At 47.6% G+C, this 14,734-nt stretch overlaps 1 protein-coding gene across 1 annotated transcript; it reads right to left on the bottom strand.

The window, feature by feature from the left end:
* Positions 1-972: 972 nt before the first annotated feature.
* On the bottom strand, positions 973-2,772 carry LOC120686648. The gene has a single exon (XM_039968856.1). It carries the CDS (start codon positions 2,770-2,772, stop codon positions 1,303-1,305), a length of 1,470 nt encoding a protein of 489 aa, XP_039824790.1. The 3' UTR covers positions 973-1,302.
* Positions 2,773-14,734: the final 11,962 nt, after the last annotated feature.

Here is a 14,734-nt window from a genome sequence, read left to right on the forward strand (position 1 = left end):
TTTCGCCCCCACCGGAAGCGCAGATCCCCCACCCCTCGCAGCTGCCCGCGCCAAGCCATATGACCTGCTCTCCGCGCCTCCGCAGCCATTGGTGATCCGTTCCGCCAGCCGGAGTGTCGCGCGCGAGCCCAAGGCCCGAGGAGGAACACGACAGCTGCCGCCATGACCGGAGAGGACGCGCCACTTGGTGAGGATGAGCGAAACGGATGCTGCACAGCCTAGTCGACGAGGGAGGGAAGAGAGGCAAAGGTAGTCAATGGACCGATATGTCTTCTCCGGCCGGGCACTGAAATCTCCCTGAGGCCTGGTGGTCAGAGCCTCCCTTCTCATCCATCTGTAGTCGCCGCTCTGACCTCGGCCGCGGCGGCGCCGAAGAAGAGGAAGAAGACAACCAGCTAACTCACAATCAATGCACGGCGTGTGTGACGTCTGGAACTCCCTTCACTTCCACTTCAGCTGGTGGTCAAACTCTGAAATTAGTCAAGTATCAAAAAAAAACTCTGAAATTAGTCAAGTATCAAAAAAAAAGTCTGAAATTAGTCAAGTATCAAAAAAAAACTATGAAATTAGTCATGTATTAAAAAAAAACTCTGAAATTAGTCAAGTATCCAAAAAAAACTCTGAAATCAGTCAGAAACAAAGGAGACTGGTTTTGCTCTAGTGCAAACCATTCTCCTTTCTACGAATGAACAAGGTTGGATAATTACTGCACAAACTTACATATCATACAGCATTTGGGATTCACACTAAGGACATCTAGCCTACTGCAGTGAACACATTTCACTTTCTGTGATTTACCACCTGCTGGCTGCAAAAGCCAAAAGCGAATTATGGAGATCACACTCCCAGATGGGCAAGTCCGATTAGGCGATTACACATCGAAACAGAGCAAGTATCACCGTACATTGTATTATCAGATTGATGAACGACTCATCACACTACATGCAGTACAAACATTTGAGTACAGTTTTTTCTGGCAAAATTGGTTCAACTGAACGAAAGGAAAGCTTGAACCTGATAGCAAAGACTGGCAATTCTTCTTAATATATGGAGTGAAACCAACACGAAGCATTCATTACATTTCAAGAAAATCTGTGCGTACACATCGTACATTATTCTGTTTTTACTGAAACTTAACACATGATAAATATAGCAGTCCAGTTCAATAATGGTGTTGTAACCTGTCAAATCCTTTAGCGGCTATTATGTTGTTCTTGTGAGTGCTGACACCCTAACAGCCACATGTTTAAATACCCTCATACATGACATAAGGCTGGTAATCACATCACAAAAATATAAAAGCTACATCCCTCCCATAGAGCGCTTCCGCTTGGCACCTGTGTTCTTTATCTCCTGGATCTCACAAGTATAGATATAGCTATAGTATGGTGGTATATGAGACTTCCATATTAGGACCTCAACTTTCCCATGAGGCTTAATGCTTCCATACATCACATCATCCATTCTTATCTTTGGAACTTCCTCATCTGAAGAGCGTTGCTGACAATTATAAATCAACAAACTTTCAGATGGCGCAACCATTCTACTAAGATGTGCAGGCCTGTTTTGGTCTAGAAGATCAAGCGGATTGTCACCAAATTTGGAGATATGCTGATTGATGAACCCTCTAAAGAAGGCCACGAACTTGAACCAAAATCGGGGGTCGAAATTATCCCTCAGCAAACGAGAAATGAAATTTGCGCCAATAAAGGAACTTCTATGCATCCTGGCTATCTCCATGGCCATGTGCATGAGCCTCGGGTGCATCTCGGGATCCATGCTTCCGAGTGTAAGTGTCTTGAAGAAATACCAGTACGCCTCATGGGGCAGAAACTTCAGGGTCAGAACCTTTGTTGTTCCAAACTTTACAATGTTGTCAAACGAGCTTGTAAGTATGATTTTACTACCCCTTGGCACATACTGTTTAGAAGCAGAATACATCCTATTCAATGCTTCTTCACTGAGATTCCCATCTAACTCAAGAACAACTAGCAATCTTCCATCTTTGTTCGAATCTGACATGTCATTTTCAAATTTAGCACATCCTTTTCTGAAAGTAGCTAGCTCATCATCTGTGAAACCATGGATGTGGAAAAACAAGATTTCTGAGAAATGGCCACAGACTCTTTCATCCTTGCAGACATGAGCGACAAGGGTGCTCTTGCCAACATATCTTGGTCCAACAATTGGCAAGACCTCTAATTCTCCAGCACAATGAGGTTGTGTGTGCAATAGGAAGTTGATGACTAGTTGTACTTCCATCTGGCGGCCAAACATGCAGTTGGCCAGCTGGAGTTGCATGCTGTAAGGCTGTCTGTATAGGCGAGAATAGCTTGTCAAGGACAGGACAAGCTCATTTACATTAAGGATAGTGGAGCTCAAATTGTCAAGCGTCTTGTGCAGTTCTTTCAAAGCCAAGGCATCTCTCCTGGGGAAACATAGACGCTTTACGGAATTTACTATATACGAAGATGAGTAGCAACTCACAGCCTGATCTTTGGCTTCCTCGTCATCATGAAGTTGGTATCCAAAAGTGTCCAGCATGTAGTAGCCGCGGTGCATGGCATCTCTTAGCATAACCAGCTGGAGGAGCATGGCTTGGTTTGTGATGTGCCGTCCCATGGCCTCTTCAATGATCACTTGTGCCCGGAGCAGGACCCTGCGCAGGCCATCCTCCACATTCAGTGGCATCGGCTTGGTGATTTTGCTGATCAGGAAATTAATGGATCTAGTGGTCACCTCACCAAGGACTGCAGAAAGGAGAACCTCCATTTCTACAAACTCTCCTCAGGAAGATAACACAGCAGGTGGAGAGAATGAGCAGAAGCTGGGGTTTATGGAATGATATGTACGAAGAACAACTCCAGAGATAGAAATATTACAGGTTCGAGTCATGAAGAAGGTCAGTCCAGTCCAGTAGTCCATGCACATGTGTAGACCATATCCTTCCTGAATGACAATTGACAAGCACTAAAGTTGCTTTGGTTTTTCCTGCTTCTCCATTTCTAGCATTCAAAGTGGGCATTAAGGTAGAAACCCTGTAAGTCAAGCTGCACCAGTTAAGATGGTAGAAAGTCTCCTGCGCGTTCGAGAAAAAAAAAGATGGTAGAAAGTCTATGATGAACAACAAACGACTAGTCTAGGATTAATTAAACTAAGATAGTCAATGGTCCATTTAAAAAGTGTTTGGAATTTGGGCCTGTTTTTGCCGTCGCTTGATTGTTCTGATTGACGGTTTCTGTCTTGAACTTGGCTACTGGTGGAGAAAAGAAACAGCCATTGAATATTTGAGCTACCGAGTCATCGCTGCTTATGATGTTTTAAATTGCAATTTAGAGTTGCCCCGCAATATTCTGTACTTACCTTGATTACTTATTCTCTCCCTGTTTCTAGTCTGATTTCTCTCTTGTTTCTAGTCTTGAATCTCTGATACAGGTCTTAATGAAATACAGCTTCAGCTTTCACATAATGACAAGGCACTTCCAGGACCTTCTTGGGGACTCCAACGTGGCATTGATAATGCCTGACACTTCTAGATAGCTTTGCTATAATTGTTAGAGAGTTGTATAGGCTGGCCCATGAGCCTTTGGTTGTGCCGGCCATATTGGCTTTTAGGGTTGGGGCGCCCGCACTGTCCAGGTGCGCCCCCCTGTGTTGATTAGGATAGGCAAGGATCCCCTGATAGGATATTTCCATAAACCTAGGCATCCTTGCCTATATGTACATGTACTCGTGCTTTGCACCCTAATCAATCTAATCCAATTCTTCCTTCATGGTATCAAGAGACCGGGTTACCCCCGACCTCGCTTCTGCTCAACCCTAGCGCGCTGGCCACCGGCTGCGCCCCCTGCTTCGACGACCCCCGCCGCAGCAGCCACCTCCATGGCTGGATCTCAGTCCGAGCCTCCCTCCCCCAAGACGGAGGAGGAGCGCAAGGCTGCCCGCGCCAAGGCTAGGGCTGATGCCCTAGCGCGTGCCGCCGAGGCCAAGAAGCTCGCCGACGCCGTGGCCAAGGAGCGCGCCGCCGCCACCGAACGCCTTCGCCAAGCGCTCCTCCTTGCTGCCAAGGAGCGCACCGTGGCCGACGCCGCCGATCCACCCCCCGCCCCGCCGCCGCACGAGGACGACGACAAGTCTGTCCACGACGTCCAAGGCGCCATGCTGCTTCACGAAGCGGCCGCCGTTCTGAACCTGCACGCCCAGGCTGTTGCGGTTCAGAACATCCGGAGCCTCGTCCCCGTCGTCCTCGACGTCGCCACCGGCAACTACACCAGGTGGCGTGAGCAGTTCCTGCTCGTCCTCGGCAAGTTCTCCTTGCAGGACCACATCCTCCTCGACGAGCCCCCGGCCACCTATCCTGACTAGGCGCGCATGGATTGCGTCGTCCTGTCATGGATCTACGGGATGATCTCCAACAACCTCGTCGAGACCGTCATGACGCCCGACGCCTCTGCCCACACCGTCTGGGCTGCCGTCGAGTCTCAGTTCCTCGACAACCAGGAGACGCACGCCCTCCTCCTTGACACCCAGTTCCGCGGCTTCAAGCAAGGTGATCTGTCTATTTCAAATTACTGCAGGCGCCTCAAGACCATGGCCGACCAGCTCGGCAACCTGGGCGAGCCCATCTCCGACCGGACCCTCATCCTCAACCTCGTACGTGGCCTCAACGCCAAGTACACCGCCATCGGCCACCACATCCGTCGAGGGCGCCCCTTCCCCACATTTTTGGAGGCCAAGAACGACCTACTCCTCGAGGAGATCACCGTGGGCGCCTCCGATCCGGATCCCTCCATCGCCCTCCTCGTTGCAACCGCCGGCCGTCCCTCTGCGCCACCCCGCAGTAGTGTTCTGGCGGCCCCGGGGGTGGCAGCGGCCCCGGGGGCGGGTCTGGTGGCGCCAACTCCAAGACCAGGTGCTCTGGCAAGCGCAACAACCGCCAGCCGAAGTCTGGCGGCTCCAGCAGCGGCAACGGTGGCAGCGGCAGCAACGGCGGCGCCACGCAGGCCGCTTCCACTATGCCCTGGCCCACCTTCCACAATCTGTGGACCGGGGCCATCCAGATGTGGCCCGGCCCATGTCCATAGCAAGCGGCGCCTCCCCCGCAGGCCCTGCTCGCTCAGCAGGTGCAGCAGGCCCAGCTCCAGCAACTGCAGGCCTGGCAGGCGGCCCAGGCGCAGGCCCCGGCCCTCCAGGCAGCCCAGGCAGCACAGGCGCAGGCCCTCCAGGCTTTCCAGCCTGCGCCTGCTCCCAATCCTCAGCCCGCCAGCCAGTGGGCTGACCTCCGGGGTCCTACAACCCCATCACCGGCTTGTCGTCATGGGATCAGCAGTCCCTCGCCTCCACCTTCAGCACCATGACGCTAAACCAGCAGCCGCAGCAAAATGAGTGGTACTTCGACTCAGGTGCTACCTCTCACATGACCTCCGACTCTCGCACTCTTTCACATATTTTTCCCCAGCGGTACCCTTTTCCTTCAGCTATTGTTGTCAGTGATGGTTCTTTGCTCCCTGTCACCTCCACTGGCACAGCACACTTGTCAGGTCCTCTGCATCTTAATAATGTTGTCGTTTCCCTAAAATTTATTAAGAATCTTATATCTGTGTGCCAGTTTACTTCCGATAACAATTGCTCAGTGGAATTTGACCCCTCAGGTTTCTCTATGAAGGATCTCGGGACTCGGAACGTGATCGTCAAGTGCAATAGCTCCGGGCCTCTGTACCCTCTGCACCTTCCTGCTGCTGCCACTGCCCTACCTGCCGGCTCCACCTCCACCTTATGGCACCGCCGCCTTGGTCATCCTGGTCATGAGGCTCTGACCAAATTAGCTTTCATGCTACCGTCATGTAATAAAGATATTAGCTCATCTCTTTGTCATGCGTGTCAACTTGGCCGCCACACCCGTCCCCCCTTTCGGGTGTCGTCGTCCCGAGCGTCAAACAAGTTTGATCTTATTCATTGTGACCTATGGACATCCCCTATTGTTAGTGTTTCTGGACCAGTGGCGAAGCTTGACCCCGACGATCTACGAAGAAGCGCTTGTACCCAGCATTTTTCACCACGTTGGACCCCAGTAAAAAAATTGCATGACCCCGGTCCAGCAGCCCAGCACAGGCACAGCATGTAATTGTAGATGGGCCCAAGCCTCAAGCCAATGTCTACGTACAACAACAAGCCAGGCACACAGGCGCACACTGCTTGGCCCATGTCCACACCAGGCCACCAGGGTCCAATACTCCAATCGGTAGACCAAAAGACAGGATCACAACTTGGAAAAAATAGATCCACTCTTCCCCTTCTCTCTGGTTTTTCATCTTGCTCCGGCCTGGCGAGGCGGTGACCCGCCCTAAGCTTGTGCATCCATCTTGCCATCTCGTGCATCCTCTCCTCGTCTCATCGATCACCGTGATTGGAGCCTAGGAGGTACCAGGTAACCTCAACTCCTCGGCGTCATTGCAAAGGTAGGATAAAGACATCTTAGAGGTCATGTTAGAGGTGAAGTTAACCAAGCAAAAATTTCAGCAAATTAGAGATGACGGCTGGGACTCTTTATTGGAGGCCATATACTCCTTTTGTGAAGAACATGGCATTCCTAAGGTTGATATGGAGGAGAACTATATTTATCGTCATAATCCAAGAAAAAAGACCAATCGCACCAACTATCAACATTATAGATATGATTGCTTGAATCCAATTATTGACTTGCAGCTTGCAGAGTTTAGTGACCGTTTTAATGAGGTGAATTCTAAACTGCGAGTTCAGTGACCATTTTAATGAGGTGAATTCTAAATTGCTTACTCAGATTGCTGCTTTTAGTCCCAAAAATTCTTTTGAGGCTTTCAAAGTTGAGAGCTTGATGGAGTTGGCTAAGTCGTACCCTGATGATTTTAATTCAACACAACTGAAGGATCTTGGACTTGAGCTTCCTATTTACATTGATAATGTGCGAGCTGATGAAAGATTTACCAATTTGGATACTATTTTTGAACTTGCTAAGCTGATGGTGCGGACAAAAAAGGATCTTGCTTTTTCTTTGGTCTACCAGCTTCTCAAGTTAATACTAGTTCTTTCTGTTGCCACTGCATCGATTGAGAGATGCTTTTCAGCAATGAAAATTGTGAAGACAATATTGCGAAATCGTATTGGTGATGAATTTATGAGTCATTGTATCATATGCTTTGTAGAACACGATGTAATTGTTCGCTTTAACACGATGGAGGACCGTAACCGTAGAGGGTAGCCATAGGACTGAATGCTTACTTTGTATTTGTCACAATATGTGAATGTCCTTTATCATACCATTTTATCGATATTAATATTTTGCATGGTATTATATTTTACCAAATTTGTATTGTAACTTTATAAGTTTGTGCCGACCCCGGTGGCATTTTATCCTGGCTTCGCCCCTATTTCTGGTTACAAATATTATTTGGTTATTCTTGATGACTGCTCTCACTACTTATGGACGTTTCCTCTACGTCTCAAGTCCGACACGTATGACACGCTTGCTAATTTCTTCTCTTATGTGACTACACAGTTTGGTGCCACTGTCAAAGTTGTGCAGTGCGACAACGGGCACGAGTTTGATAACTCCAACGCCCGGACCTTCTTCCTCACCCGCGGCACACACCTGCGCATGTCCTGCCCCTACACTTCGCCTTAGAATGGTCGAGCTGAGCAGATCATTCGTTCCACCAACAACATCCTCCGCTCGCTCCTGTTCCAGGCAAGTCTGCCGCTCTCCTACTAGGTCGAGGCCCTGCACACCGCCACATATCTGCTAAACCTCCTACCAACCAAGACGCTGAGCATGGCCACGCCCCACATGGCCCTGTACGGCTCGCCACCGTCCTATGCTCATCTCCGCGTCTTCGGTTGCCTGTGCTACCCAAACATGACCGCCACTGCCAGTCATAAGCTAGCACCCCTAATCAATCTAATCCAATTCCAGCCATACCTTCCTTCAATAATGACCATCCTTAATTCCTTCCCGATTAACAAGTATTCAAAACTGGTGTGCTTTTTCAACTGCCATTTCTCCCCACTGTTCCAAAGTCCAAACAGGCCCTCAGCCATTAATCCCTAAAAGTTAAGCTTATCTTTCTACAATGTACAAAATATGAGCACTAAAACTTGTGAACTGTGTTAGCTTAAACAGTGCTTTTTATCCTTTTACGTGTAACAAATGTATGGATAGAAACAATTGTAAGATATTGATCATGTTGGCAAAAAAATTTGCCTTTATTCTGGTATTCTATTATGTGTAAGAAGCTTAATTAAATAAGAAAACAACATGATGCGCTTACCAGAAAAAGGGAGACAGAGAAGACTTTGTTATATAGCTCCCCTTGACCCCGTTCGATCCTTTAAACTCTGTAATTATAGGTTCCCCAATGAAGACAATCCTTTCTGAGATCATTGGTCAAATTGCTAGTAGATCCCTCTTCTTCTTAAGGCCAGCACCATAAAAAAAGGAGAGCATAAAGAGACTGGAATGTATGCTGCTGATGTGGCCTGCATATTCATCTAAAAAAAATGAAAGTTAGCATTCATACAGCAAGTCTCTAAAGAAAAGAAGGGCAAAGATGATGGGGGTGAGCAAGCATAAGTACTGAATCAGGCTGTTGTAGTAAATAAACATGAAAGTTAGCACGATCAAGTACAAGCAACTAGCTGAATATCTCATTCCAGCTCTTCCTAGACTCATGAATGGAACTATGGAAGGATGCACACTTTTCCTAACAGCATGAGGCCTGCTTGCACAAGAAGCTACAACTTGCCCCATCTCCTTTATTTTGGCGACCAAACATGACCATGGGATTTTATTGACAAAGTGGCCTGCAGAGTTGAACTGTGAAAACAAAGGGCAAAAATGGCAAATGTAAGTTTGAAGGCGTACATTCTATACGCCTGCTTTGTTTGACTATCAAGAGAAACATGCATTCGCCGGCATTGAGAGTCTCTTTCCCACTGCTAGAAAATCTCCCATTAGTACCGGTCGGGAACCCCCGGTTTGTACCGGTTTCCCGACCGGTACCGCTCCTCCGGTACTAAGTGCACGCGCACTTAGTACCGGTCAGCTGGCCCGGTACTAAACGACCCGTTTAGTACCGGTTGGTAACACCAACCGGTACTAAATTGCTGGCCACGCCAGCAGCTAGGCCAAGCAGTTTAGTACCGGTTGGTAATACCAACCGGTACTAAATGATTTTTTTTCTTTTTGATGCTTTATATTTGTTCTCTTTTCCTTTCAATTTCAATTAATTAGTATTAGTAGTCGTACTCACAGCGGTTTGTGTATTCGTACTCGTACTCGTATCTAAAATTCGTATTTGTATATGGAACAAAGCAAATAAAAAATTTATATACATATACATACATGGATAAAATAAATGTTAGAAATTATATACATACATGGATAAAAGACAATAATATTTACAAGTATGAATTCTCATAAGTTTTTTCCGACAAATTCTTCAATAATTCTAATCATCTGCATCGTCATCAGCACCGGCATCCTTCTTGTGGCATTTGTTGAGTTTATCAGCTCGAGCCACACTTATCATTGGATCGGAATAAAATTCACCATTTGGATTTATCACCTCATCCAACAGGAATCCACAGAGTGCTTCTTGAATTGCCCTAATTCTTTCCGGTTCGATGAGGTTCTCTTTCAGTCTCCAAATCTGTCAACAACAAATAAACACCAACAGTTTAATTTAGTACCTGCATGGAATTAGATACAAGAAATTGTTACTAATGTTATACGTACTTCGAAGTTTTCTTGTGTCACCCTCTTGGTTTCTCTGCAAAAAAAAGTGCATGTGCTCACATACGTAGTATCCGCAGAGGTTGGTTCCTTGTTGCTGTGTCAAACACTATATACATATATACATATATACATGTTATGAAATATTCATGCTGTTTGAATAAATGAAAGTAGATGTGCGATATTCGTACCGGCTTGTTATAGTTGAATTCAAGCTCAGTCGGTGTTGACGCGACTCCTAATTGTGTTTTGAGGAACCGAGACCATACCCTTTGCATGATGTCTACGAGATTTTGATATAATTCTTGTGGCTTATTCAAGGAGTCCCACACAATAACTCGGGACCGATCGATTTCAATCACAAGTAGGATCTAGTGGAAACTGTTGATACATACATATGGATACAAGAAATGTTAGATATATACACTTATTGGCTAGTTGAAGTGACTCAAAAAGTGAAAGGACTCACTTGAAGTTGTACGGCAACAGAATGAATGTGTGATCGTGCTGCCCTTCCAAGGACATGACTAAATTATTCTCGGTCCGATTAGGATATTTGCGTACACACTCCTCATGTACAACATTCGGATCTATGAAGCCAACGTTGTAAGTCCCGCTCTTCCGGCATTCTTGCATTTTCATCCTGCACGATTACAAATAAAAGGAGGGAATGAGAAATCTAAACGACTTAGTAGACCTAGAGTATACAATTGATAGAAAACACTTACATAGACCATATACTGACGAGGGACTTGTCTACGGCGTCTTGATGGAATAGAAACAAAAAATGGTCAAAATCAATCCAAATGTCATCCATTCCCAGTTAGAAATGGGTATGTTTAATTCGAGCAGCTAGCATTATATACCCCTCTGCACATTCTTTCAAGTACCACTGATGTAACTCACGCATTCTTGTTGGTAGGGTGTCAATCAACTCTGGCCACATCAGAGATTACCCCAGTACAAATGGCTTTCTTCCTGCCCCTTAGTGAACCGGGATTTTTTTCTGACCTAGGAGCTGAGCTTTTGTGAGGTTCGTTTCCTTGACAAACTCAGCAGTAGCTTCATCCTCTTTTGAAAGCACTACTAGAGGGGGTACGCTTTGTTTGGATTGTTCGCCGAGCTGGGGGACTTGGTTGTACCTCCGATTACTCTTCTTCTCCCATGATTTTGTAATCGAGCAGTCGTAGTCCGACATCAGTGGAGGCTTTGGTTGGCACATCATGGATAGATAGAATTTCTTCGCTGTCGGATCCACTGGTTCCTTTGGCGGAGGCTTCTTTGGCTTCAACTGCTTGCGCACGTCTTCTTGCACCCAAGCATCCAATTCCTCTGGAGTCATTTCGTAACCTGACTTCTCTGGTGCGGGCTTCTCTTTCTTCTTTCATTCTCGGGTCTTCTTTTATCTTGGAGGTGGCGGTGGCGGCACCCAAGCAGATTTCTTCTTCTTTGCGGGGCGAGGAGATGGCGGAGGCGGACTAACACTAGGCTCCCCGGAAGCGGCCGGTGACGGCAATGGACTAACGCTGGGGTCCTGGGCTGCGGGCGGTGACGATGGATCCACACTGGGCCTCGGAGACCCTTGAGCAGCTGGCGGTGACCTCGGAGATGGGCTAGGATCCCTTCCTGCAATTTTTATGTACTATTTTTTCCAACAGATCCAAGTGTGGAGGGCCTGTCCTAGTTCCTCTTCTCCATTGCCTCCAGGGATCTCGAGGTCGAGGTCTTCCCATCCTTTCTCGACACGGTCAACCATGACTCTAGCATATCCTTCTAGAATCGTCATGCCATGGATTGTCCCGCCTTGAACAGGGACTTCAGCAACCCCGTGAGCGACTACTTTCAGTTTTTTCCTTAGCGGAAATAGAAGCTCACAGGGGGTCCTCACGGCGATGTCGTCCACGGGGTAATGTTCCGCAACCGTTTCCTCTCGATCTACGGCTGGGTGTTCCATTGAAGTGAAGCTGCTACGACGCTGCGAGCCGACGGGTCTAGTCTCCAGCTGAGCCGTTGATCTGGCTTCTGGTGGCTACTGTTGGCTAGCTGTAAGTGCACCTTCGATCGAAGCAACCCGTTCTTCTAGGGCATGCACCTTCTCTGCTACTTCAACCTTTCTTCTCTGTCGGCTTCGATACGTCTCTATGTCGCCACTGAAGCCATGCTTCCATAGAACTATGCCCATGCCTCGCACACGTCCTGTGTGTTCCGGTGTACCAAGTGCGTACGTCAGCTCATCTTTCTCTCTGTCTGACTTGAAGCTGCCTTCGGACACGGCCTTTAGTGCCACATCGAGCCTGTCGGCTGCTTCCCTTATGGCATCGCTAGTGACGAACGGCCCATCTTCCATATTCAATGAGCCTCCATGAGCGTAGAAGTAATGTTTTGCTCGCAACGGCCAGTTGAAAATCGCCGGTACGATTCCTCTGGCAACGAGATCATCTTCCATCTTCTGCCATTTCGGAATCGCCGACGCATATCCTCCTTGCCCAAGATGATGGAAGTGCTTCTTTTTGCTCGCATTCTCCTTGGCTTGGGATGTCTTCTTCTCGCTATCCTCGGACGACTTGTACTGCACGAATGCCTCCCAATAAGGACGCTGATTCTTGAAGTTTTTCTCGAAGTCCGGCGTGAGTCCCTTTTTAACATAATCTGTGTTCAATTTTTTCTTGAACGTTTGAAAAGCAATAGCCATCTTCTTCATGACCCAATCTTTAAACAGCTGTTCTTTGTCCTCCGGAAAGGTGAAGTGCCATTTGACATCTGCCCATAACATTTCTTTCTCGGTCTCGGGAACGACGTCAGCATCGATATCTGTGGCTTTACATTTCTTCCATAGCTTGAAGCTAATGGGAATGTGGTCCCTGACATAATATCCACATTGATTCACCACCGTCGTCTTCACACCCTTCGGAGACTTTGGTTCACCGTCAGGATGCAATGAAGTGATAATAGTGTGCCCCTCCATGATTTTCTTCGACCCTCGTTTCCGTTTTGGTTTCCTAGTCGATCCGGATGCCTAAAAAATATGTATTTAGTACGCATTGTACTTACATACAGAATTAATGTGTATGTTTATATATATAAGCACGAATTGTATATACCTCTGCGCTATCATCTTGCACAGTCATTTGTTCTGTCTGGTTATCATCGCCATCGCCAGTATCGTTAAGGTATTGGCTGCCATCGTCCTCGGCAGCATCCTCTTCGTTGTGGTGCGTGCACGTACCAATTATGTCCGCAAGAAAGGCCTTGTCGTCATCACGGCGAAAGGGTTCCATTTCGTTTCCTATGTGAATCAACATATGTTTGATATGCAATTTTGTACTAATTGACAATGTATTAAAAAAATTACAAGTGCACCTTCGATAAAGCCGCACAACGCATACATGGACAAAATTTCTAAAATTTACATCATATACATCTTATATACAATGTGCCCTGGAATTTTATAAAATGTGCCCTGAATTTACATCTTAGAAATTCAATAGATAAAGCTGTACAAGACAAAATTTACATCATATACATTTCATAACACACACAATTCAACAATACCAAATAAAACAATAAATGTGAAGCCCGTAAAGACATGAAGTTTTCTACAATATACAAGTTTTTTCTACAATATCCATAATTACTACAAGATATAGGCCCTGTTTGGGGGAGCGTTTGCCAGCTTCTGCGACTGCGGGAAGCTCCACAAGCGAGAAGCTCCCCCTAAACGACATTGCTTCTCTCACAATCCTAAAACAGGAAAAGCTCATTTTACACTAGAAGCGAGAAGCAACAATGGAGGAGCTTCCCGAGCTTTTGCGGTTCCGCCCCCTTTCTCGTCTCCTCGCCTCTCCTTCCCTTCCACTCTCTCCCTCGTCTCTCCCCCACTCCAACCGCTGGTGGCTGCGTTCGCTCGAGCTCCGGCCGCCTCCACCCGAGATCCGCCTGCCGGCCGCCTCCACCGAGCTCCGCCCGACGGATCCACCCACGACCCGAGCTCCGCCCGCCTCCACTCGAGCTCTGACCGCTGGTGCGACGGAGGAGGATGAGCCCGCCCACCGGCGCGGAGGGGTGTGAAGGAGGTCGACGAGAGGGGCGCGGAGGAGGAGGACTAGCTCCCGCCGGCGCGGAGGAGGACGGGCTCCCCTGGGTGCGCGGCCGGTGCGAGGGCGAGCTCCCAGGGGCGGCGCTCCCTCGCCCCGAGCCGTGGCCGCCGCATCCTCCCTCGCTCTGAGCCGCGGCCGCCGCATCCTCCCTCGCCCCGAATCGCTACCGCCGCATCCTCCCTCGTTCGCCGCGGCCGCTGCGTCCTCCCTCGCCTGCCGCCATCGCCGCGGCCGCCGCGGCCTCCCTCCCCTGGGCGGTGCGGCCGGGGTTCGTGCCTGGTGGGGTGAGCTCTCCTAGGCAGCGCGGCCGAGGCTCGTGGCCGGCTGGAGCTCCCCTCCGCTGAGGCCCTGACGGCCATGCCGCCCGAGCTCCCTCTCGTGCCTATAAGCGCATTTTCAGAAGCTCCCCCAAATAAACATGGTTAGCTTCTCTGAAAAGCAGCTTCTTAGAAAAGCAAATGGAGCTTTTCCTAGTAGAGTTTTTGGAGAAGCTGCAGCTCCCCAAACAGGGCCATAAAGACATACTTCTATACAATAAACCTAAGCAATAATTTTATAAAATGTCCTGTGGAATTTTATAAAATGTGCCCTGAATTTTCAACTATTTTTGTACTATTTTTCTACTATTTTCACCAATTTCTAATATTTTCTACTATTTTCTACTGATTTCACCTGTTTATAATATAGCAACCTAAAATTTACAAAGAAAATTACAAATTCAATAGATAAAGCTGTACAAGACAAAATTTACATCATATACATTTCATAAAATACACAATTCAACAATACCAAATAAAACAATAAATGTGAAGCCCGTAAAGACATGAAGTTTTCTACAACATACAAGATTTTTGTACAATATCCATAATTA

The sequence above is a fragment of the Panicum virgatum genome, chromosome 8N (assembly GCF_016808335.1).
Source record: "Panicum virgatum strain AP13 chromosome 8N, P.virgatum_v5, whole genome shotgun sequence".
NCBI lineage: Eukaryota > Viridiplantae > Streptophyta > Magnoliopsida > Poales > Poaceae > Panicum > Panicum virgatum.

Excerpts from the sequence above, each read along its gene's own strand:
- LOC120686648 (XM_039968856.1), bottom strand. The coding sequence starts at position 2,772 with ATGGAGGTTCTCCTTTCTGCAGTCCTTGGTGAGGTGACCACTAGATCC.